The sequence below is a fragment of the Megalobrama amblycephala genome, linkage group LG23, assembly GCF_018812025.1.
Source record: "Megalobrama amblycephala isolate DHTTF-2021 linkage group LG23, ASM1881202v1, whole genome shotgun sequence".
Classification (NCBI taxonomy): Eukaryota; Metazoa; Chordata; class Actinopteri; order Cypriniformes; family Xenocyprididae; genus Megalobrama; species Megalobrama amblycephala.
This window is the reverse complement of record NC_063066.1, coordinates 17,252,277-17,279,648: the sequence shown is the minus strand read 5'-3', so window position 1 is coordinate 17,279,648 and position 27,372 is coordinate 17,252,277. Positions and strand designations below refer to the sequence as shown.

The window sequence follows — 27,372 nt, the reverse complement described above, 5'->3', positions numbered from 1 at the left end:
CGATTGACCCTTGTATACTTGTATAGTTTCTCTTATTCTGATAATATGGATTCAAACCCCCACCTACCACCTGACCTAAATGAGCAATGTTTATCAGATTCCACATTCATTAGTTCTCTACCATGTGCACAGATGAGATCATGTCTAACCCGAGAGACATTTAGGGGTAGGGTGAGTACAGCTGGACATTTACACACAATAATTCACAAACAAGGAACAAAAGAGGCGAAAGAAGCACTCCTGCCCTATTTACTGCACCATATAATAATCTTGTTTGTCAATCATTCTTCTGCCTGAGACTACATTCTTAGCGCTCCTGCAAAGGTTTCTTCTTAAATCACTGGCATACAATGATGCTATTAGGTAATATGCCAAGCTAGATCCAGGCCACACACGTTAATGTGTTTTTAACAAGTTGCAAAGGAGATGGGGCTAGACCCTGATGCACGCCTATAAATAAGCTGAGAGAGAAAGGAGCTATAGATAGAGATAAAGAGATAGAGAGACTAACATGACTAACAAGAATAACATATTTTTGAGTAGTTGGCAAAGAATAGGAAGTGCAAATTATCCAAAAAAGACTGCAGAGCTTTACAACCCAACCACAGTTATGACAGGTCCAAAAGCAAAAGAAATAAGAAAAAAAAAAATGCTACAAGTAATTTCATCTAGTGCTGAGGGCTAAAGAGCACTTTGGCCATCATCTCTCCATGAAATCTCATCAAATTAATTAACAACTTCAGCCAAAGGGATTTCCTCATTAATTACTGTTCTACTTAATTAGCTGTGCAATGTAACATAAGTCATGGGGGGATGGGTCGAGGGGGAACAAAACACATCACACCCTTTTGTGACAATGTCAAATCTTTGTTTTACATGAGACACATGGCTATTATTGTCTGAAATTAAGACTATGAGGCAAAGAAAACGTCCAATGTTTTAAAAGAGACACATGCACGTGAGCAAAAAACATTCAAGTCATTGTTTACTAAATTGACGAGAGTGTTAATGAACATAATGAAGGCATGAAATGATGTGCTTGTGTCTTCAGTGTAGTGTAGTCACTGTGGATTCAGGAGATGCCTTGAGTTTTATTTGGGTCAATGGAAAGAGTTGTAAATGAAGAAAAATCTGAGAAATTCAAGAAATTCAACTCGGACAGTAACACAAGAGAGACATATAAAAGACAAGTTCTAGTGGAAAGACGTCAGCTCGTCTCAGCATTAACACCAGAACTCCAGCATGTTACACTAGCAGCATGTTGGTTTTTCCAGTCCGACAAACATGTCAAGTCAAAAATCTAGGCTACATTTCACATCAAACTCTTCCTTTGGGCTTGCACCATGTTTCTCCACTCACTGCAAGAAAAGATGTCACGCTTCAAAAACATCAGTGATGGTGCGGTGGCTGTACTCGCTCAGACGCCCAGCAAGAGGAGACGTGGAGAGGATGGGGGAAGAAAAGGATGGATGCATCATCAAACGGGACAAAGTTTATTTGAAGCTGATAAAAGATGGCATTCATATTCATGAGGTAGAGAAGGACTCACTTCAGAAATACAGCCCAGTTCGCAAACATCAAAGCTGTGAACATAGTTATGAGAGATTAAATGGGTACCATGCTGACTGCACCAATGGATAAGCAGAAGGATCCCTCTATGTAGACAAAGAAATTTCAAGAAGAATGATGCTGCTTAGGAGGCCTCAGCTTTGTAATTTAGCCTGGTGCAAATGTCAAGGCTGTAGGATTAGCGGGTGAATGTATGAGCTTCATACTATATGACCTTGCTTTGATTTGCTGGTTATAGTCTCTGTGGTGAAGTGTCAGGGTCTGAAATGAATAACACTAAATAAACATGACCTTGACCTTCATCCCCATCCTTGTCATCTTAATTCAGCTTAAACTTAACGTACAGATTCCATTTATACCTAATTTATACACTACTGTTCAAAAGTTTGGGGTCAGTAACACCCTTTTTTCAATCAACTGAACACATCCTTGCTGATTAGTCAATAAAGACATTTATAATGTCAAATCCTGAAAAAATGTATCAGTCAAAAATGGTATTGACAAAAATATTAAACAGCCAAACTGTATTCAACACTAATAATAGGAAATGATTTATGAAGGATCATGTGACACTGAAGACTGGAGTAAAGGCAGTTGAAAATGCAGTTGCCATCCCAGGAATAAATTACATTTTTAAAACAGAAAATGGTTATTTTCAATTGTAATAATATATTTTACAATATTACTGCTTTTACAAGATTTTTATTACAGTATTTTTTAATCACAGAAAATATCAAGTTCGGAAAACTAACCTGTGAATTAACACAGGAGAAGACTTTTGATCAATAGAGTGACATCAAACATCACATACTGACCTCTTGAATCATTATAAATGAAATAAACTCCAAGTGTGACCAGCAATGTGACCAGCTGCGCGCGTGCGCGGCCGCGCAGAAGAAATAATTGCCGCGCAGAGAACAGACATGAAAATGATTGTAGTAGTTTAAATAAGAAATAATTGCAGTGCTCTGGACAACCGCTATAGAGTTATTGTCGCTATAGAGTTGGAACCGGTGAATGCAGTTTACAGGTTCCATAGAAAGAGAACGACTGAGCGCGTGAGAGCTGGCTGGCCCTGAGCCAAATCAGTCGCGGTAAGAATACTGTAATGTTTGCGGACTAAATACATCAATACGAGAGGCAACGCGAAACGAAAAGAAATGTGAAATAAAACGTCATGTTTTAATGAAAAATGGCGGAAATAACGGATGATGGACACAGAATGCTAACAAAACTCTGATACATTTACAATTACATTCCCACCACAGGTGTAGCTTGCAAACTCAAAATACATTAGTGATATACCTCAGTTTAAATAGATTTTTGTGTGTGGTGGTGTGGGTTTCAGGGATGTTTAGATAACTATAAAAGAGTTAACGTTCACTTTTCTTAAAAATATTTAGTTATATATAATATAATATAATATATAATATATTAAAACAAATGGAAGCATTTAAACTGATATAATACTGTGTATCAGTTTAAATACTTAAATATTTTATTATATTATAATGTAAGCCTTATAAAAAATTTATCTCACAAGGGGATTGTTTAGGGCTCCTTAATTGAGTTAATAGGATTAATGCTGCTCAGAATGCTGGAGCACAGATCATTTAGATCCAGCACTGATACTGCTGTCATGTGCTTTATTCTCTGAATGCAGAACATAAAGCGGCATCATTAAAGGGGACCAATTGTGCCCCTTTTTACAAGATGTAAATAAGTCTCTGATGTCCTCAGAGTGTGTATGTGAAGTTTTAGCTCAAAATACCCCACAGATAATTTTTATAACATGTTAAAATTGCCACTTTTTGGGGTGAGCAAAAATGCACAATTTTAAATGCAAATGAAGAGGGCAAAGCTTCAAGAGCTCATGCTCCGGCATACCAGCAACAACAACACAGGACAATCTCATGCACTGCAATTGTCAGAAACTGTCAGTAGCATTGTTCAGCCTTATATGTTTCAGAATCAAACTTTGTAAAAATCCAGGGTTGAAGAGACCCTCGTTTGTGAAGCAGCCTGGCGCAAAAGGATTGGCGCAAACATATAAGACTATTTTCTTTGGGACATTTCCTTTGAAAATGAAATTTACCCATGATGTCCTCAGATGGCGGAAGTCTATGGAGACTCTTATGTACATTGGTACATGTCAAAACACAACACTTGTAATGCAGTGTTAATTTCGTTGACGAATCATTTGACTAAATAAAAATGCGTTTTGAATGACTAAACTATGATAAAATCTACTCTAATTTTCGTCAACGAATAAAAATGAGACGAAAAGGAAAGAGAGGGACGATTTGGGAAGATATCCAGTCAGGACCGTTCTGTGTGGAAGATTTGAATTGTAATGTGCTGATCTAACCGCGGGAAACACGGCGCTGTTGCGCATTCTACAGGCTCGTGCAGCAGCACTTCAGACTGCTGCGCAATTAATGAATAGCACACATTTATGCCAAGAGATTGCTTATGAACTAATATTGATGAATTATGACAATGTTTACTACACTATGTTTATATAGTAATATGTTTTAGGCGGTTGTAAGAATGCATATTTATCACCCTCATGAGCAGCCTGCTACAGTGCATACTGCAGACATTTCAGAATAAGAGTCACTGTGTTTTTTGGGATGGTTTATAATTATTATTTTTTCCTGGTCATTATTGTTATTTTGTTTACACAATAAGTTGTATTTAATTTAATTTCTATTTAATTCATAGTAAACTACTGTATCTTCTGTCACAGGAAGGAAAGACTAAGAACATTATTTGACACATTATTCAATATATTTCATTGTAACCCAAGTATAAGGGTTATTATAGTTAACTAAACCTAAAACCAAAGAAATCTTCCTTACTTGAAATAAACGTTAACTTAAATAAAAAATAAATATATAAAAAAATGTAAACTTATTTTATTTCATCTAGTTTATAAGCTTTAGCTTAACCTGAGGTATTAAAATAAACAGAAATAAAAACATATAGACATTTAAAAGCAAAAACTAAAAGACAAACACAAAAAATTACTAAAACTTTTAACTAAAATTACAATTACAAATCAAAAATCAAATCTAATAAATATTTTAAACGAAAACTATAATAGTACCTCAATGATAACCGTGTCAACCCCTGAAAAGTACTGAATTTTGCTCTTTCATGTCTTTTTGCACTTGAACGGTCAAAAACCGTCCGCTTTGGAGAGCAAAGTACAGTTTGGGGAATATCAAATGTGCCTATATCAGTGTATAGGATATGTGTATTGTTAGAGAAATGCTTAATGCATAACATTTTAACTAAATTAGATTTTAGTTGACTAAATCTACTATAGATTTAGCCAACTAAAATCTTATATTTAGTCGACTAAAACTAGACTAAAACTAAAACAATTTCCGATGACTAAAATATGACTAAAACTAAATAGCATTTTAGTCAAAAGACTGACTAAAACTAAATCAAAATTTGCTGTCAAAATTAACACTGTTTTAATGCCTCTTTGGCGCAGACATTGTACAAGTACAGCTGCTACAGTGAGGATACAGAAATGGCGGACTCTGTGCTTCTCACTCAGGGCTGTCTCTATGCTAATAGGTCAGATCATCACCGGCTGTGGGCAGAAATTGTGTCATCGTAGGGGGAATCTGAATCAGCTCATTTGAAAAGACCGCTTTTGATTTATGGGAATTATAAAAAAAATTTAAATAAAAAAAATGAGTGAGTGAGTGGATTTTCACCATTGTACAAACACCTTATAAAAGTGAATTGTGCATAATAGGTCACCTTTAAGCATGAATGTGAATATAAGGTATTGTATTTTGTGATGGTTGGTGTGTCTGTGATAAGATCTAGAATCCTTGTGCATGTAAACATTCAATAATCTCAGTGCCGTGGCCCTGACATGACCTCACCCAATACGCCTCATCTTTCATAAACTGCTTACCATAAACATCACTGTGGTCATAAAAATCTATCTGGTGAGAAGGAAAAACACAGATATGGAAGAGAGCTATGCCATCTCATCGTCTCATCTTCCACATGCCACGCATGCTGATGAACATTTCTTCAAAAACACACACACAGTATCAGCTGCAGCACAATGAAAATCTCATTTTAGGCTTTAGGCTTATAAATACAATTGTGTAAAACCTCACAAAATGTTCTACATCTAGTTTTAGAACAGACATATTCAGGCATGCCCCATAAAATGTCCTAAGTTAGACAAATAGGCAACCTGAAACGCTGTGTTCCTATCTAAATGTAAAAAAAAAAGGAAGAAAATCGGCGAGTCCCCTTCTCTGATATTTATAGAATCGCTCTGGCTGTGCAGGGAAGCATCGAGGCAGCTGCTAACAAGGGAGCTGAGGACAAGACAGCTAGAGCCAGATGTACACTCTACTGATTATGAAAGCAATGTGAAACAGAGCCTTACCCGTAGGCCACGCCTGCAATTGTGCACTTCTTAAACTGCATGACGTTGCAGGTCAGGGTGCCTGTCTTGTCCGAAAAGATGTACTTCACCTGGTTTTAGGAAAGAGAGAGCAATAAAATACAGTAAATTAAGTAAAAGAAAGCAGACTAAAAAATAAATATTTTCAACCCATTTTACTTCCAAATACAACTTATTCTGAGCGAAACAAAAAAGCAAGGAACGGCATTTAAAGAATAGTTCACCCCAACAAGGAAAATTCTGTCATCATTTACTCACCTTCATGTAGTTTCTAAACCCGTACGATTTTCGTTCATGTTCGGAACACAAATGAAGATATTTTTAATGAAATCAGAGCAATTTATGTCCCTTAATTGACAGCTACGCAACTACAATTTTTTACTCTTCGATATATGATGAACAGATTTAATTTAAGCTTTTATTCACATACGCACATTCATCAACGCACACAGCAGTTATGGTAAACGGAAGCTAAAGCATGTTTGAGCTTCCACAAGAACCAATGAGATTTATACTCCTGTGTTATGCAGCACTTTTGAGCTTCTGCAAGAACCAATGAGGTTCTTTGGGTGTCAAAGCGAGTATGGTTGAGCTTTTGTTTATGTTTGTGATCAATGTGAATAAAAGCCTAAATTCAATCTGTTCATCATATAAAGTGATAGTCTCTTCAGAAAATTTGGACTAAACCACTCAATTCATATCGATTATATTTACAATCTTATATGAACCTTTTGAAGTATCAAAGTGGTGTAGGCTGTTAATGGACTGTCGATTGCATTAAAAATATCTTCATTTCTGTTCTGAAGATGAACGAAAGTCTTATGGGTTTGGAACAACATGAGGGTGAGTAAATAATGACAGGAATTAACTAAACAGTAAAAAGTAGGCAGTTCATTACATTAACTGGCATTAGGAGGATGTACTCTCTATTAAAATTCTGATAACTAATTTTATGGCTGATAAATGATGAATAGCAGATAGTAAAATTCTACATTTATTGTTTGAATAAAATGCAAAAGAACTAAAATGAATCATTTTAAATGCTTTAAGTGAAGAGTTTTTAAAGATTAACTTTAAGTGAGTGTTAGATGACAGCAAAGTTAATCTAAAAATAAAAATGGAGGAATCTAATGCATCCTTGCTTAATAAAAGTATTAATTTCACCTTTTGAATATAATGTATATCATGCATAATTGCAAGTGATTTTGCAAACGTAAATCAAATCAAAATATTAGTTTCATTTTTCCATTTTCATTAATCTCTTTTGTTTATTTCTGAAGCTGACGATGTGCAGTACCTGTCCTAACTCCTCATTCAAGTTTGATGTCCGGGCCATAGCTGGTGTGTTGGTGGCTTCGTACAGCATGTCAGTGTCCTAAAATACAGTGTATCACCAAGCATAATTAATAATCACAACCATTTTTTTCATTAATACCTTGCCATCTGGACCCCAAAACATGACTGTACCACTTTTAAATGATCTTGTCATACTCTGTCGCTCAAAGCAAGAGATATGAAACCTCCGCTCAAAAGTCTTGCCATTCAGGGGGAACTCACAAAACTCCACTGCATCTAAAAACAGTGTCTGTGTGCTTTAAACGCCCTGCCCCAAATCCAATTTTGGCATCTTCATATGGGTTATTTTGATAAAGCTCCACTTTCGTTTGGGCTGTGACTTTTTCTGGGATTGGCCCTGGAGGTTTAGGCAGTCTGCATTTCAAAGACAGCAGATTCATCAAGCAAGAACAGCTCCTGCAGCTCAGCCTTACACTCACCCAGTTGATGAAGAAAGCCTGGACGAACTTGATGACCTCTAGAGTTACCAGAAGACTGATGGGAATCAGGTTGTTGAAAAGGATGATGAAGGTGAGGAAGTTCAGGCCGAAATTAGCCGCTCCACCATCTGGAAAAAGAAGAGTGAGGGAAGGAAGAGGAGAGAGTGGAAGTAAGGTGACAGACAGTTTTCTGAGCAATGAAAGGCGTAATGGGATGGGGTGGACTGGGGAAGGATGATGGAAGGACAATAATGCCACAAGCTCATTTTTGCAACGTTTCCACAATGCTCCACTAGTGTTGTGCGAGCGTTGTGCAAACACTATAATCTGAGCTAATACAACTCTTCCACCCAATATCTCAGATAAGCCTCTAACCTACAAATTTACATTCAATTCTCCAATTAGGTCTCCATTAATTAGTAGCTAAACTGAGACTCGAGTCTTTGACGTCATAGCAGAAGCCTTGGCAATATGGGCAAGATTCAAAGCAACACATTATTCCACAATGCACTTGGGTGGGTGATCATGATTTCCGATCTTAAACATCAAATTTAACAAAGAGAGCAGCACACAGAGAAAGAAAAGTGTAATCAATAAAAACAAGACCACAGACACAAGACAGCTCAGACAGTTAAAGTCAACATGAAACAACATTCACAACCCATTTTACTTCATGCATCATATGTCCAAGTGAAGCAGGGTATTTAATGAGAGAAATACATTAAATTACGGCATTAACTATTAGCAAGATCTAAAAAAAACAAAAAAAAAAACAAACAAAAAAAAAAACATTACCTATAACAGTAGCCAAAAACAAAACTGAACGTCTAACTCACTATACTGTTTAATTGACTGGGGTCAGTACTAAGGTATTTTTTAAATACTTCTATTCAACAAGGATGCACTTTGACTTTTACACTCTTACAAATGTTTTCTATTTCAAACAAATTCTGTCCTTTTGAACTTAATATTCAAAGAGTCCTGAAAAATATGCATCACTGTTTCCACAGAAATATTAAGCAGCACAATTGTTTTGTATTGATGGTATTAAATGTTTCTTGAGCACCAAATCAGCATATTAGACTGATTTCTGAAGGATTATGTGACACTGAAGACTGGAGTAATGATGCTGAAAATTCAGCTTTACATCACAGGGATACAATATATTAAAATACACTAAAACAGAAAATTATAATATTTCACAATATTACGTTTTTTCCAATCAAATGCATCCTTGATGAGCATAAGAGACTTCTTTCAAAATCATTACCATTCAAAATGTCTAAGATTTGCTTTTTTTAGTGTACCCATAAAATACATTTTTGGTTATTGGTTAACATTAACCACTGATGAAATGGTGAGACCAACATGTTAAGGAAGTAAATGGGTTTAATTTCGATTTCATGTTGACTTTAAGTATTAATAAAAAGCTTTACCTGGGGGGGGGAAGGGTCCGCAGAATGCAAAAATGCTCTTTCTGAGCAGTTAGGAGAGGGAGTGCTTTCCCATACAGAATCATAGAACTAAAGAGGCTGGGCAATCATACAACTGCTATTGGAACTGACTCACAGAGAAAGGAAGAGGATTTGGCTAGTGGTGGGAAGGAAGACAATCAGTTTGGATGTTTCATTGTAAAGAAGCGGGACTCAGTCCAAAGTACCTTCCCATAATATGGAGCCGAACAGAGAGATGTGACATTTAGGAATATTTGAATAATTTGGAAGGTCTGAAATGGTCTCTTGCTTGTCATTTGAAGAAGACCTTTCCTGTTGGTAGATATTTGCTGCATTGGTAATGTACTAATAAGAGTACTAAGCACTACTAAAGAGTATGTAATAATAAATAAACTAATTTCCTTAATGTGGAATAGCCTTCTAGACTTAAAGGACTATTCTAGTCCGGTTAATTATTGTGATGCTGCTTTGAAACAATTTCTAAGTATAAACAGCAAAAAAATAAATAAAATTGTGTACTTGACTTGAAGATAAACTACACCCAACAAACACCAATCTCTGTATTCAATATCAATGCGCCAAAGACTACAGTACACAGCATTCTGAAGCAGTGGAAGATGCAGCACCCATCTCTCTAAGCTACTGCAGGTCGAGTGACATCAGTGCAGCAAGGAGTCGCGCTGTGGGGTCAGCAATTCTAGACACCGTCAGCATTTGTGCAGTACAAAACCTGCTACCTGTTATTTCATGGTCAGGAGTTCAACATGGGTGCTGTTGTTGCAGGTGGCGTGAATGCATAACAAACGACTGCAGCTCAAGTGCTATGTAGCCCCACCTGCATGTGCGCTGTTTGGATACATACTGGGACGGAAGCCAAAGCCAAAATATCACAGGTTCAAAGTCAAATGAATTATTTATGAAGAATAATTAATCATCAGCTTGAAGTGTGCGATGCTTAGATTCATGAGTGGAAGGTGTGTATTCATTGCCCTCTGTGTACGCCTGCTACCCCAATCTGGAAAACTTTTCACCTCTGGGGATGAAACCTATCCTGATGTCCAGCAGAACAAAACCAAATAGATCCAATCATGCCCAAGAGGTCAAGAGTTGGCTGGTTAGAGTGACCAAGTTAGTTTGCAGATCTTTTAACTACACCATTTGCCATTTTTCTCCATTGATGGCCATCCAAAAGAAGGTCAGTATTCTGACTAAAAGATTTAAAATTTCCTACTTGTGCATCTACCACTGAAATTATTAGCAATGCTAAATAGATACACTACCGTTCAAAAATTTGGGGTTGGTAAGATTTTTACACAAGATGTAATATAAGTCTCTGGTGTCCCCAGAATGTGTCTGAAGTTTTAGTTCAAAATAGCCCATAGATCATTTATTATAGCTTGTCAAATTTGCCCCTATTTAGGTGTGAGCAAAAACAAGCTGTTTTTGTGTGTGTCCCTTTAAATGCAAATGAGCTGCTGCTCCCGGCCCCCTTTCCAGAAGAGGGCAGGCTTTAACAGTTTGCGCTTCGGTCGCTCAACAACAAAACTGGAGAATCTCATGCAGCCAATATTTTCAGGATTCTTTAATACATATAAAGTTCAAAAGAACAGCATTTATTTGAAAAAGAAATCTTTTGTAACGTTAAAATGTTTTTACTATTTAATGCAGCCTTGCTGAGTAATTATTGATATTAAAAAAATAAATTAATTAATTAAAAAAAATCTTTTGAATGGTAGTGTAGTACCCTACAGGTATTATGACCTCATAATAATATATCTATAATCATAATATATATCTATATATCACAGTATACCTCAAATGTGATCATACCTCTAACTGAAGAACAGGAAGTGTCCGTTTTTTTTTTTGTTTTTTTTAAAATGGTAAATATGACCAGCAATAGCACAAATCAATGCCACCTCTCACTTTTACGGCTCCACTAGGAAGGCAAACAACAAACATAGAAGACTGAGTCCCCCTCCTTTAGAGGAATAATCAATTTCATGATGGATACCTGCTTTATGACCTCACTGTTACCTCACATGACGCCCAACATCATTGTTATTTCCTTTCCAAATGATTGCGGTGGGTGTGAATGATTACAGATGGAACCCAGCATTCACGGTGGTGCATCTCAGCATTTGACAACATTTTCCAAGAACTCACAGAGCATAACAAGTAGGGAACCGTGTAGGTCATAAAACAAGATGCGATCGATTTGGACACAAACAGCCCCTCCTATTTAAATCAAGAGTAATGATGGTGGTGACATGTTAATCAATTTGCAAGTGGCTCTTGCCGCAAATTTAACCGATTTTCGCCTGTCGTTGGTGCGCAAAATTGTATATTTTTCTCTTTTTCAATTACCTGCAATGCTCGAGGCAAACAACAGATGTGTTCCCATCACTGTTCATTAAAAATTAACGGCAGTGATGTATTTCTTTATATCGTACCTTTACAATCCAAACATTAAGCCTATTAGCATGGACTTGCTCATCTGCTCCAGAGCTGAGCATTTTCAGCCTCGTCTGTCAGCACCGGTAAAACAAACACAGCAGAATGAGTAGGAAGAGGAGGAGGAGGGTAAGAGGAAAAGGAGGGCATTTAGAAAATGTCACGGTTTGACCTCCAGGGTCTTCTGCTTCTACACGGGAATACATTTCAAACTCTTGCTCTGACAGGGCCCGTGGGTAACTTGCTCCTCTCCACGTGTGTTTCTTTGGGTCCGAGGCTCACTGTCATACTTCATTAGTTAGGCACGAGCGAAAGGGCGCTGCCATGGCCGAAGCCGGAGCTTGCGAAGTGTTTAACGTGTCACCAAAATAAAGGAAGGGGAGGCACGTTTTTGACATCAGGCATTAAGAGGGTCTACGAAGTGTAGAGCTGGAGGGGAAAAACCTATCATTGGATTCCTGGTGTGTGTGCAGTCCTCTGCAATTACCCTCTCAAAGTAGGGCAACCATATAAGTGGCTTCGGTAGCTTAGCAAAAGCTGAGCTTCAGTTAGGGGTTAGTAAGGAGGGGTCATTCACAGATGGCCAAGGGTTTTAAATGGTTGTTACCTGGAGCTGTTAAGAAAATGACAACAACAAAGAAACAAAAAACACAAACCAAATAGAATGTTAGAAAGGAAGCTGATAAAAAAACGAACGAAAAAAAGTAGTACAGCAGCGTTTGTGATATTCAACCATTTATACATTCACATGTCTATGCATATTAGAACTAAAAGGGAAAGATTTTCCTTTCCCTTTTTATTGACAAATATTCACATATGCAATGCATATTTGTTTACATAGAGGGAAGACAAAAATTATTGACAATAAAAAAAATGAAAGCACACATAGACGCGCAAGCGGTCTAGCATGACAGAAGGAAGGGGGGTCTGGTTCTTACAGTTGAGATCCATGTACCAGGCGTCATTGCCGTACTGATACTTCCAGATGGTCTGGCCGATGGAGCAAACCAACGAGATGGCCAAGAGACAGCCGAAAAGCACGAGGATCTGAAAGTTGGTGATGCGCTCCACATTGGAAAGCTTCAGAGGGGGGCGCGTGGAGTTCTGGAGGACACAAATCATCATGGTTTCTCAGATTAAAGCTGGATTTGGGATACAACTAAAGTGGACTGAAGCGGACCACTCACCTGCATGAGTTTGGTGTCGTGTCCTGTGTAGACCACGATACCGTGCACCCACTGTGTGTTCCTGAGTTGAGCTCCTCGCAGCAAGATCTGATCGGGACCCAGTGGTACAGTGCTAAATATGGAGCATACATGACAATTTGACTATTTCACCATTTCACAACTTCAAACAATGAATCCCACCTAAAAAAAAATTAAGCATAACAGAAGGAGAATGTAATGTTTGATGCAAATAACTGCACCGAGGGAGGTTTAATGAAAACATGACAATTTGAGATTGTATAAAAGTACAGCTTTGTTCCTCTCTAGATATCAATACACTATTAAACCTGCCTTAAAGTACCAGGGAGACATTTTAATTCTTCAACTTCGATCGAAACCATTGTGCTGAAATTAACTTGTATCATACTCGTCAATATTTCAGACTAATGAAAAACAGCCTCAACATTTCTGTCCTAACTTCTGCTTTTCTTTCTTTCACCTCAAGCCAAATTTTCTCTTCTCTTACCTGTGTCCATCCAGGCGAATATTGCCCACAAACTCATAAAGGTGTCTGTTGGGACTCTCGCATTCCATCCGTCCGGATAGACGCATCAGACTGTCGATATCCTTAATCTCAGTAGTGATATGTAGACCCTGAGTATAACAAAAAAAACAACAACATATTTACACAAAAATTCACATTGATAAACTATTAACTGAATTGTAGAGCATCAACAACAGATAAAACATAAAAAGAGCAAAAATTTACCTGTCTGATCTTGAGATTTGTTTCTCCATCCAGATTTGAGGTCTCAATGTAGCACATTCCTTGAGGTTCACTAGGATAAACACAATTATGAAAAAAAAAAAAAAACACTTTAATATATTACGTTTATATATGGATCTACCAGAAGAATGTTTTGGAGTTTACTGAAATATATAATAAACACTAATATAAACTTACACACTACCGTTACAGTTATTTTGAATTGTAATATTATGTCACAATACTACTGTTTTTTTTTTAACCAAATAAATGCAGCCTTGATGAATGGTAAAGTCTTAAAAATAGCATAGCCTAGGTACATTTAAAAATATCAAAATATAATATTAAACAACTACATGACACTGGCCAAAAAATATGTAACTACATCAAATTTAATATATAATTAATAATAATTAAAGAAAGTTGGGCCACATCATACAAAACCAAACAGCTAAATGAAGCCCCTTAAATCAAAGATGCTTTGTTTTCAAGAGCTAGTAGTTTTCAGTTAATATTGTATGGAAGGAAAATCCATTGGGCAGCATATTTTCTCCAAACTGTATAAAGCATTTTAGTACTTTGACTGAAAATGAAAATATATTGCTCTAATGGGACACCCTTAGATCTTTCATTTTCCACTGATTCAGTCGATGCATCTTTGTTTATGGCCATGCATTCTGCTGTTTTTATTTTTAGTGACATTCTCCACAACAAAGGAAAGATGCAGCACGCCAGACAAATGGACATTCAGCGTTAATACTAAGAAGAGCAAAAGCAGGATAGTGAGTACACAGGGCCAAAGCTGTTACACATCTCTCCTTCAATAAACAATAGCAGGCTTGAACAGAAAAGATGGTCCTTGTACTTAAACAAGTTATTAGAATAGTATGCTCTGCTTTGGGTCTATACAAAACAAAAATGGATGTCAGAACTCATTTCTTCTGTATTTGTATTATTTAGTTGTCGAAAAAATTTAACAAATTCCCACCAAAACGTCATATTAATCTGAATGAAAGGACGTTAAGAAATATCTCACAGATTCTGTGTATAAACAATGCAAGTTACTATAAAGGTAAATCACAATACTGTACTTTGTGATAATGTGACCGCATGCAGGGAGTCACATCGGAGTCAGAGCTCCTGCTGAAGCCATGCATTGTGCAAACAGCTGTGACATTTACAGTCATTCAATGGGCCTTTTCTCCAGCTGTGTTAGAGAAGAGCTTTGTTTTTTCTTGTGTGCACATGCTGAAGCATCTCCAGCACAAAGCAAAGGTCTGTAATACGTATCTTTCCAGTTAAAGGAAAAGGCTTTATCAGTATTTTCTGTTGGGAGTTGAACAGAGTTGTCTTCTGAGAAATTAAAGCCCAGTCAACAATTTTTTAGTGCTCGAATTTAAAGGATTAGTTCACTTCAGAATTAAAATTTCCTGATAATTTACTCACCCCATGTCATCCTAGATGTTTATGCCTTTCTTTCTTCAGTCGAAAAGAAATTAAGGTTACTTAGGGTGCGTTCACACTTGTAGATCGGTTAGTTTGGTTAATTTGGTCCGGACCAAAGAAGAAAAAAAAACATTTACTCCTGGTCCGGTTAGCGTTCACATTGGCAATTTTATCACCGAACCAAAAGATACTGAACCTTAAGGCATAGGGATGCATTCACAACGTGATTGGTCGGATTTTATGACGTATTGCCTATTTTGAGACGGAACTTATCGAGCATCCAAAACAGTGCTGTTTGCTGAGGTAAATGCACTCGTTGTGTGTGCGTAGCGGTGCGTAGCCTGCATGTGATGGTGTTTTGGTCAGCTGGGAACCCGTGAAGAGCTTATAAAATGTGTAAAGTAGTCAAAACACCGGCGGGAATCCATCCGTCACACACACAAATGATCTGCTGCATGGAGACGCGCGTCTGATGCCTGTGATGGGCAAACTCCCGACTATGACAAGAAAAACCGACACGCGTGAGGATTCTGTCCTTTTTAGGGTCTCGTCTTCCTGTTTTTGGTCCGTTTACATGTCTTTGGTCCGTGTTGCGTTCATATATAATTCGAACCGCACCAGAGTTCGTTTGGAAGCGGACCGAAACCCATCTTTTCAGCGGTCTCGGTCCGCTTGTTTGGTGCGTTCACATATGTTCAAATGAACCGCACTAACCGAGCAATCGCACCAGGGTTCGTTTTAATCTAACCAAACATGACAAGTGTGAACGCACCCTTAATGAGGAAAACATTCCAGGATTTTTCTCTATATAGTGGACTTATAGTGAAGGTCCAAACTCCAGTTTCAATGCAGCTTCAAAGGGCTCTACACGATCCTAGTCGAGAAATAAGGGTCTTATCTAGCGAAACTATCGCCTACAAATGTTCATCTTACACATGGTCACACGTTACGTAGGTGGAAGTACTGCGGTTTGGCGAAAAAACTCCATTTTCTCCTCCAACTTCAAAATCATCCGAGATCATTGTTTTACCTTTTTTTTGTAAAGGCTGATCGACTTAGTCTTTGCACGTTCACTCTGTAAACAATTGCTTGGTACTTCTGCCTACATTATGCATGACCTTTCCAATGTGATTATGTAATGCGTGGCGGATCGCAGAGCTAGTGCAAGAAGGTATATACATTTTATTTTATTTTACTTTATTAATTTTTTTAAATGACCGATTGTTTCACTAGATAAGACCCTTATTCCTCGTCTGGGATCGTGTAGAGCCCTCTGAAGCTGCAATGAAACTGTAATTTGGACCCTGTTAAAGTCCACTATATGGAGAAAAATCTGAGAATGTTTTCCTCAAAAACATTAATTTCTTTTCGACTGAAGAAAGAAAGACATAAACATCTTGGATGACATGGGGGTGAGTAAATTATCAGTAAATTTTAATTCTGAAGTGAACTAATCCTCTAAGAATCTTATGCCTAACAGTGGTCTAACAATGATCTGAGTTTACCGAGTCCAATTTATTGCACAATTATCAGACACATGGTGTGGCTGGACAACATATTCAGGATAATTTTGCTGGTGGTATTAAAATAAATGAAATAAATTTTGTTTTAAGCATCACTGACTCCAACAGCAAAAACAGCATTAGAGTTAGTAAATTAAATTCATTTTCATGAATCAAATTTGTTTCAGTTTCACTGAATCAGTTTCAAAAGCTTCATTTTCTTCCTGCATTAAAATGTTTACGTAGGTAAATAAATTTTTACTATATTACAGGTTTTCACTCCTAAATATACATGCATATATGCATAAGAAATTGTTTAAAGCCTATAAAAATATTTTTAATACAGACAGAAAAATTGATATCACCCAGTGCTAAAACCCAGCAATATCAATCAGAGCATAGCAAATAAAAATGGCATAACCAAAAATAACATCAAAAGCTGATAAAAACAAAGCACCAGGCCAAAACAAGAAAAAAAAAAAATGGAGAGAGTAAAATATTAAAGTAACAGATTCTCTCCACCTGTGCACACCATTCCCACCCATCCCACATGCAAACCGGAGCTGTTCCTGACCTGGAGGACAGAAGGATGAGGTCGGCCGGGAGGTGATCTCCATTGGCTGCTCGGACTACCTCCCCTACCGACACCTTAATTTACCCAGCAGCCCCGGCGCAAGGGGAATGACACGAGTGAAGTCGGGAGAAGGTTGTTCATCACGTGAGGTGGGAGGGTGACAGGTGGAGATGAGAGGAAGGAAAGGACATAAGATGGATAGAGGAGGGAGGGCACACAGACCAAGACAGGGAAGAGAGACACAAACACACAAATGTTTAATCTTTACAGAGGAAAAAAACAAAACAAACATACAATGTTCACTGCTCAAAACCCATCCGAGCCAAGCTAAACCATCAGTAAAGAGGGGGAAAAAACTGAACGCTGTCAGAATGATAACTTAATCTCAAATTACACTTATCTGTACTTGATATACATGTCTGAAGACCCTCAATACTTTGGGACAACTTGAGGCCTGGCTGGCAAATGGATTTTGACAGTGAAGAGGATAATGTTGAACACAACGTCATCAGGTCAGTATTAATCAAGAAGCAAACATCCGCAAAAGGAAGTGTTGATTTTATAAGAAAAACTCCTCCAAAAATGAAAATTCCGCCATTTTTATTCATTCTAAACCTATGTGACTTTTGGATTTGGAACAACAGAAGGCAAGTAAACAATGGCAGAATCTTCATTTTTGGGTTGAACTAGTCATTTGTGAATTTCAAATGACATTTGAAATCATTTATAATGTCACTGCATTGATTTACTGTAGGGCCTTATCTCAGGGTTATCTTATTAGCCTGTTAATCATCACTTCCTTTGGGTGTTGAGTGTGAGACAGGGGCATAAGCACGGACAGGGTCCCTTCTGATGACACAGACTCGTCTACCTGGACGACAGCAGTATAGCATCTGCTGGTACGAAATCTTTGCCATTAACTTTAACTATGTCTCCAACCACAACCTGCAAGACACAAACTAGTTATCAATTCAAAAACTTCATATCAAACTTGCAGCCATTGGCAAAAGCAGAGAAATAATACATTACTGGAGCCAATACATCTGGCTGACACTGGCAAGAAAGATGCTTTTATATTTGATGCATTTTACATATTTCATTTAGGAAGTGCTTGGATCCATGAGACTAGCATTAAAAATTAGGCTATTTCATCAATAACATTCTCTGTGATACAAATAAACAATTTGTCTTTTCGGATTTGCATTTTTAATCATCTTATTAGCCATAATCCAGTACAACTAGAGGACGCTGCTTCATAGCTGCCATTTTGATTCAAAGTGGAAAGCTACTTAAATATGCACAAGTTGATACACGATTTATAAGTATGTTAAAATGCATTATTCATTCTGTGCACTGTAATTCAAAAGTGTGTCACAGTGAGGCTTTATAAAATGATGGGCGACAAGCAGCCCAGCTCCACAAAACTGTTTGAATATTGATGAGAAGACAATTAAAAAATGAGCTAAAGATTTAATGAGGGCTAAAGCAGAAAGATATTTTACTTCATTGTCCATTCTAGCAGCACTTAGTAGAATTGCAGCTTCAGAAAATATACTAAACGAAACAAATGTGAGAAGTGATGGTTGATGACATCACATCCTATTCTGTGAAATCGTGAGGTCATCAGGGCACAAGTTAAAGCACTCTCGCAGATGTGCACTAATATAGCAAATGGTAATGAGTGCCCAGTCACCAGACCACCATATCTCCAGCCATTTCCTTTTGCTTTCACCTTATAATTATGGACTGTGTGTTTCTGTCAAGACAATTAGCTCTACTCTCTCTTAACACACTGAAAAGCTGCTCTGTGTCTGGCTGTATTGTCTGTAGATCTCTATGGTGGCCGCACGTAATTGGCAACCTGGTTAGATTCTGCTCCTTTGCCTCAAACCAAATGGAGAGAGCTGAGAATCAACAAAAGAAAAAGAGTGGAGAGGGAAGTTTCCTCCACAGAAAAACACCAAAGCACCTGTTTTTGAAAACGGAACCTGCTCTGGTTTACACCAGAGGGCATCTTTATATGCATACTCATCTGATCTCTCACTCTCTTTCTAAGAGTATGTCAACTTGTTTTTATTTTGAAATTCAGCGAGGCAGTCGGTATGAGGAACACCATCTGCTGCAGTACCTTCTCCCAATGTACAATCTCCCAAGCGCCGTTCCTCAATACTAAAAGAGAGAGAAAGAGAGAACAATCACCAACAGAAAAGGTAGTATATAAAGTAATATATAAATAGTATATAAATAAATAGTATATAAACTAAGACACCATATTAGAGCTTAGATATATATATCCACGTTGTGTATATATATATATATATATATATATATAGCTATATATATATATATATATATAAATAAAAATAGCCACTCAATATTAAATATTAAATTATTTTAATTATCATAATTAAAGTTTTAATTGTATTAAATTGAACAAGCTCAACATTCAGCATTCAATCAAATATTCTTAAAGATTAATTATTATTAATAATGTTACTTCAACATATTATTTATTCAACATAATATGTGTGTGAGCAACAAGCAAGATGTGCATTTGTAAATTCGGTGACAGCGTGTGTTACCAGTTTCAAAAGGTGTGTGACCGCGGCGCGCCGGCGCCTCCATGTCATAATTACATTGTCTGCTATATTGCTTTTTATGTATTAAATCCAGGTAATTGGATGATGAAAAATGTATTAAAATTAAGATACAATTTATACTAAACGAAATTCACTTTAAAGAAAATCTTTCTTCAAAACAAAACTTAAACTTGAAACTAAATGTGCTTATTTAATGGCTAAAACACGTAGACTACAGACTCTCTTTTACTCTCTTTTTGTACAAATTGCAGCACATTCATTTAATTCTGAATTTGCACATGTAAGTTGAAAAGCATTTGTTTGTGCATAGTAAACATATCCGTAACATTTATCAAGTTCATAATTGTGCGTGCATGTATTAATTATTATCTTAATGAATAATACGACAAGGAGAAGCATGTAAACTGCGTTGTTTGTTTATTAAAACTAGTTTAAAATGTTTCCATACCTCCGATTTTCCTCCAGACTTGCTCAAAGTTATTCTCCTGTTTTAATTTTTTTCTTTGCTTCTTCAAGCTCAATATACTTAAGCCACATATACACTGTTCGTATATGGCTCCGACAAGGTTTTCCGTGTCCTGAGCGGTGTCATACTCATACCAGATAGCATATACAGAAGCGAAGTTTTACGTGTTTTTAATGGCTAAATGGTTATATTTATACACATATTGCTACATATACATGAAGTTACACATATATATTCCATATATACAAAAACAAAGAAATTTCAAGTTTTTCAACTTCGAATCTCTTGTCTTCAGTTTCTGTCATTGTAGTGATGTGAAATATCAGCATATACAGGATTATTTTGACTTTATTTTGTATTTGAGCTGCGAGGCGCCTATCTTTAGCGAAGCGGCGCAGTGAGCCCCTTCTGGGACGCTTCTCAAACGCACCGTGGCGCGGCTGGTGTAAACACGAGCATTGACTAGAGTAGCCGCGAATCAGCTCCGGTAGCCGCGTCGCAGCCGTAACGTGCCGCACACGTGTGCAGTGTAAACGAGGCTTATAAGCTACTGAATAGTACAGCACGCACAGCAGGTGTGATGCGTCACGCGTGCGAGACTGCGAGTGGACGAGACGCTGCGCATGACACGTGACGTGCTTTATCAAGGGCCCGGCCCGACCCGGCCCGAGGACGGTGGCGGGAAATATCGGCCCGACCCGGCCCGCGGGTCGGGTCGGGCCGAGTCCGGGCTCGGGCTCGGGCATACATCTAACATACATACATATATATACTCATATACACATATATATATAGCTCATGCCTTGTAAGGCAAACTAAAGCTCATGTCTGTAAGACAAACTAATGCTACTGCTTACTAAAAAAACAACAACAACAACAACAACAACAACAACAACAACAACAACAACCTAGTTTACATCCCCATCTCAACTTTGTTTCAATAGGAAATCAGGAAAGAAAAATCAGAAAAATGTATGGGGTTTTTAAAGAAGACCAGTGAGCAAAGAAATGTCTTACCTTGTGTTTCTTTCTTGTTAACAACATTATCAGCTTTGTGACGTTTCTGTAAATAAATAAAAATTATAATTAAAAAATTTTGTTCAAAATGAGCCTTACCTGAAAAAAATAAATAAATAATTTTAGATAGATGGACATGGAATTGTGTAGATTTTATAATTTTCTGCTAAAGTGAAATCAGAAATCCGATCAATTCCACTAAAATAAGTACGACTCTGGTTAGAGTCTGAAAAACCATCAATATCCACAATAAATAAAAAAAAAAAAATAAAAAAAAAAAAGTATATCGTCTTTGACAAGCATATAATTATTACAAGAATGTAAATACAGCATGCATTCAACAAAGTTATCAGAAAAAACTAAAACCTCTTAGAAAACAGAAAAAAAACTATTTAGCGAAAGTGATGTTTTACAGGTATAGCGATCAATAAAACTGTGCTTATCGAAAAGAGAAGAGATTTTTTCTGTCCCTTTTTATTTAGAACGTGATGTATTAAAATATCTAAATAACAGAAATGTAAAAACTAAAACTGAAAAACAGATTAATTAAAACAGACAAAAAAACTAGTAAATACACACAAAAAACAGAAAATATTACAATAAAACTATTTCAATATTACTAAAAAAAAAATAGTATCTTAGTACTCAATACTAAAATAGCACTGATACATACACAAAATATATCAGTTTAAAATAAAATAAAGTAAAATAAAAAAATTAAAAATCTGTTGCTTATAAAAATAAGCATGCTGCCATTAAACAGAGACAGTATCTCTCCTGCCTTTCCATCCTCCCCTTCTTGTATCTCTCTCTCAAATTTATATTATATCAAATGGATGTTAAATGTGACAAACAGCCTCATTCATATTACTGGAGAGCTTAAAGAGCAGCCCAAGTCACATGACCTCCCCTCAGACTCTGCAGGAGAAAAAATAAGTTCTCGGGTCTCAGATCCCATTCATCATCCAGATCAGCTCTGGTGCAGTGTTGGATAACTCATCCTTCCTCCTTCTCACACTCTCCTCTCAGTTTCCATCTCCCTTACTCTTTCCTTCACCTCAACACAGAGCAGAGATCAGGCTATGTGGAAGGAAGTGTTGATTTAATTACGCATCTAATCTAACTGATGGCTTGTCTGCATTGAACATGGGAGCAAGAGGAAGGAACACATAACAGTAAAACAAGACCCCAAAGGGAAGAGGAGACAGCAGTTTGGATTTGTGGTAAAATGCAGCACCAAATCCCAGCTGGATTAGCGGAGTACAGTGGGGTGCAGCTGATAAGCAGGCCACGGTGTGAAGAGAGCACTGGCGTGTCACCTCTTTGTTATACTCTGTCTTTGTTAGAGATGCCGGATTATGACGAGTTACGGATTATAACGGAGCCTGCTGGCTTCTTTTGAAACTCGTACACAAAAGACACAGTAGGAAAGCTCAAAACAAAAAATGTGACTCTAAACTACACAACTGTTAAAAGATTGAGACCAGAAAGATTTTTTTTTCCTGATATATAAATTATCACTTTTAGTCAGCAAAGATTCATTAAAATTGATCAAAAGAATGAATGGTTGCTGAAAATTCAGCTGTCATAACAGGAATAATGTATATTTTAAAACATGAAAACTGAACAAAGTTATTTTAAGTTGTAATAAAATGAAATATATGAGCATAAGAGACTTCTTAAAAAAAAAAAAAAAAAAATTTTTACTGAAAAAATATTTACATTAAAAAATATCACTGAAACGTTTGAACGGTCATGTACATTCAAAAAGCATGATAAAACTGGAAATAATAAATTCAGTGGAACACTAACACCATGTCCTAACTACACGCGACATGCGATAAAAGGTATTTTTTCCATGTTAATCTGAGTTTTTGTCCTAACCAGCCGCGACAAGTGACGATTCTATTTTAGAAACGGTTTATATTTCTCTGCGACGTTGCGACTGGATCAGCAACACAAAGTATGGCAATGATGATATCAGGTAAATTTAATGTACTTTATTTAATGTTAAAAGCTTCTAATGTGAGTTTGAATATCATTCTGTGTTCCCAGCTTTTTAGCTATAATAAAAACAACACTGGCTAATTCACCTTAGATCTTGAAAATAAATAAATGGGCACAAGAACATTCAAACTTAACTCAATGCGAACAAACAAGGGTACTCAATGACAAAGATTGGCTCAGTCACTCCGTATGTACTTTAAATAATGTTTAAATGGTGTAATATTTCTGAATTTTACTAAGTACTTGCCCATTTCATTGTGTCTGCTGTGCACTTGCCGAGAGAGCCCGCCCACACTCTCTTCCTATTGGCTCTGGTTTGATTGATTTTATCACTTCTCATTGTCGCATTGCGTCTAGTGTGGACAGTCAAATTGCTCGTCGCTGGAATCTTATCGCATCGCGTCTGGTTAGGACACGGTGTAAGATGTTTTACAAAATGACCATGCTGCTTTTTTTATACTCCGAAGGTAGACCATAACTAGGAGTACCAAGCTCTAGGGGGAAAAAAAAAATTATAAAAAGCATGCTTGTGATGCTGAGCCGGCCAATAATGAGTCGCCGTTCTGGCATAGAACATGGAAGCCTTGAGGTCATTTTTGGAAATGACGTTGCTGTACATGTGTGGTTCAGAAATCCTCGAATTTCATCAAAAATATCTTAATTTGTGTTCTGAAGATGAACGAAAGTCTTACGGGTTTGGGACGACATGAGGGTGCAGTGTAAACAAAATTTATCAAAATATCATCTTTGGTGTTTGAAAGGCAGTCATTCAGGTTTGGAACAATATGAGGTTGAGTAAATGACAATTTTGATTTTCAGGTGTACTATTCCTTTAAATACAAAAACAAACCATTAAAGTCTGACAAAGAAAAGCTAGCACTAACAAGAGAAGCCATTTTCTCATCTTATGGGATGTCTCAAATACTAGAGATCATTTTTACTTGAAGGGGAAAGAAAGCAAAGGTCATCTGACCATTCACAGCAGAATGGTACATGACAGCAGAGTGGTGAATTTACCAAATGACTTTCACTTCCAGAGCTAGTCTTGACCTCACAGATTTGAACAACACATCAGAGACCCATATAAAATGCTGAGCTGGTTATTCTGACCACAGCATCCAGCACAATACGATCGAATGGCCGTCCAGAGGGAGCCGGGAGAGCAGGCTCTGATTTCAGGGTCACAGCACTATGGTGGATCCACTTGGGCTGGTGGTTTTATCCCAGTACTCACGCTTATATGTAAATTTCTATGTAAAAGAGGTCTTGGAATTAATTTACATGCCAAATGAGATGATAGTTCAGGTCAGGAAAAAAAAAAAAGCTTACTGATTGGAAAGTGTTTTGGCTAATGGCAGTGAAATCCATTCTGCTATGTACATAATCACCAGAGAGTGAGATTGAATTATCAGGAAGAGTAAAAGAGGTAAACCTGAACGCAGTCTAAACACTGACTCGGATAATATAACAGCTGTGAAGGGCAAAAGAGAATAAAACCTACAGCAAGCATGACTAGAGTAGAGTACAGTCCTTTCTCATTAAAAATCATCCCAACTGCAAACAATAAAAAAGATAAACTGAAATATGAAGAGTATTTGCTCAATTTTGTTGTTCGATCTGCATGACATACTACTGATTTATGTTCGTTTAAAGGATTAGTCCACTTTTAAATACACTTTTCCTGATAAATTTACTCACCCCCATGTCATCCAAGACGTTCATGTCTTTCTTTCGTCAGTCGAAAAGAAATGAAGGTTTTTGAGGAAAACATTCCAGGATTATTCTCCTTACAGTGGATTTCAATGGCTACCAACAGATTGAAGGTCAAAATTACGAAAGTACATTCAAGGCGATATTTTGTTTATAAAGCATAAACGGTTGTATTTTTTTCTAAAATGACCGATCGTTTCGCTAGATAAGACCCTTATTACTCATCTGGTATCATTTAAAGCTCTTGAAGCTGCACTGAAACTGTAATTTTGACCTTCAATCTGTTGGTAGCCATTGAAATCCACTGTAAGGAGAAAAATCCTGGAATGTTTTCCTCAAAAACCTTCATTTCTTTTCGACTGACGAAAGAAAGACATGAACATCTTGGATGACATGGGGGTGAGTAAATTTTTCAGGAAAAGTGTATTTAAAAGTGGACTAATCCTTTAAGGCAGGGCTCCTTATTTTGCAAGTACACTACCATTCAAAAGGGGATGAGTAAGATTTTTTTTTTTTAAATAAATTATTCCTTTTATTCAGCAAGGACACATAAAATTGATTTATAACATTTAAAATAAATGATCTTCTTGCGACCATACTATTTAACAAAGAACCCTAAAAAAAAAAAAAAAAAAAAAAAAAGAAAATGTTTCCTGGGCACCAAATCAGCGTATGATTCTGAAGGATCATGTGACAATTGCTGCTGAAAAACCAGCTTTGAATCTCAGGAATAAATTACATTTTAAAATATATTAAAATAGAAAACAGTTATTTTAAATTGTAATGTTTCACAATATTACTGTTTTACTGTATTTTTGATCAAATAAAAGCAACCTTGCAGAGCATAACAGACATTTAAAAATCTTACTGCCCCCAAAATTTTGAACTGTAATGTATCTATTTGTAATTCGTATCCATTTCAGTGGTAGTTGCACAAGGACAAACTTAGTCAGAATACTGACTTCTTTTGAATGGCCATAAATGGAAAAAAATCGTTTTATTTGCAGCCAGATGGTGTACGACATCTGCAAACTAACTGGGTCAAACTAACCAGCCAACCCTCGACCTCTTGGGGATGATTGGATCTATTTGTTTTGTTCTGCTGGACATGAAAATCCAGCTTTGCCATCACAAGAAAAATATATTGAAATAGATAACTGCTCTCTTAAATAGTAATAAAATTTCACAATATCACTGTTTTTACTGTATTTTTGATCAAATAAATGCAGCCTTTGTGAACATAAGAGACTTTTAAAAACATTATTTGGTTGTAATTGGCACTCAAGCGTGCCACATAAGTCCTGAAAAGTGAAGCCAAAGCATCTCGATCGCCCCCAGGTGGCTGGATGCAGTATAGGTCATAAACCTCACCCTCTCCATGTAATATAATGGGATGTGAGACAAACTAAAAAGTCAAATTACACATCAAATATATTTTTCTAAAGATGGTTTCTGTCATTTTAGGCAGTTTTTAAATCACGCTGATGTTAGTTCAAGTGTTCGTTCTTTAAATAAGTTTGGTTTTAGTTATTTATTTGATGCTATAAAAACACAGGTTTTGATGTCAAGATTGACAGCTGAGATTGACAGCTTCTCTGTATGAAGTAGTCAATGAAGCACCAGCTAACTTTTTCTGGATCTTCAGGAGAAGATCGGAGCTTTAATTTTAATTTCTACATTTCCAGAACTGTTTGTTTCACACCGACATAATGAGTCGTTCTGCAGTATTAACTGATTCTGCGGGAGCGTGGGCGGGACCTTGATATCGCGGCTCCACTTCGCGCTCATTACTGCGCAGACTCGAGAATCAAGATGTCAGCTTTATATTGGCACACTGGCAGTTTCACTTACTACAATGGAAGAGAGTGAAGGTGTGTCGTCCATCTTTTTTTACTGTCTATGAGTGGGATCTAAACAAAAAAGCATTTAAATTTAATTACTTTGCAAATGATGATTTAAAAATGAAAATACACTTCAGAATTTGGTTTGTCCCTCTTTTGCTGTAATGGCAGCAGCACTCAAGTTGCATGAACTCCACAACTGTATGTACAACTTGATTATGTTCTCCAGCATGATTTAAAATGATCCAGAGAGCATCTTGAGCTTCAGTGAAAGCAAGAACATCTGAAACCTGAAATCTGTATTTCTGCATTTATTCAGCAAGCTAGTGTAACATCCCAAACGTTTTTATGCTCTCACCAGGTCTTCTATAACCTCCTTCACTGCCGCCACCACCAGGATGAAGAGTAACGGCACCAGCGTTGTCCATCGCCCTGTCGGTGACACATCAGGGATTTGCTGTGGAGAAAAAATAAAATGGCGACATGAATTCCAGTCTTTAGTCTTTCCCTTGACATGAGCAAAATCAAAACATTCACACGATATACAAACCCATGTCACCTACGGGGCATGAATACAA

The 27,372-nt window shown here is 37.0% G+C and overlaps 1 protein-coding gene across 7 annotated transcripts in view; it reads right to left on the bottom strand.

Annotated features, from left to right (window-relative positions):
• The window catches only part of atp8a1 (ATPase phospholipid transporting 8A1), a 154,176-nt gene that overhangs the window by 80,583 nt on the left and 46,221 nt on the right, over nt 1-27,372 (bottom strand). For 3 of the 7 annotated variants that reach the window (XM_048176437.1, XM_048176432.1, XM_048176438.1), the window contains exons 4-15: nt 27,153-27,251; nt 21,237-21,282; nt 19,282-19,322; nt 17,154-17,227; nt 13,635-13,704; nt 13,392-13,519; nt 12,887-12,998; nt 12,638-12,803; nt 12,307-12,312; nt 7,792-7,919; nt 7,314-7,391; nt 5,999-6,087 (exon numbers count right to left, since the gene is read on the bottom strand). In XM_048176437.1, coding sequence (XP_048032394.1) covers nt 5,999-6,087; nt 7,314-7,391; nt 7,792-7,919; nt 12,307-12,312; nt 12,638-12,803; nt 12,887-12,998; nt 13,392-13,519; nt 13,635-13,704; nt 17,154-17,227; nt 19,282-19,322; nt 21,237-21,282; nt 27,153-27,251 — 1,037 coding nt within the window. Of the gene's footprint in view, nt 1-5,998; nt 6,088-7,313; nt 7,392-7,791; nt 7,920-12,306; nt 12,313-12,637; nt 12,804-12,886; nt 12,999-13,391; nt 13,520-13,634; nt 13,705-17,153; nt 17,228-18,024; nt 18,099-19,281; nt 19,323-21,236; nt 21,283-27,152; nt 27,252-27,372 lie in introns of all 7 variants that reach the window. The other 4 variants (XM_048176436.1, XM_048176439.1, XM_048176433.1 and 1 more) reach the window with 3 other exon arrangements.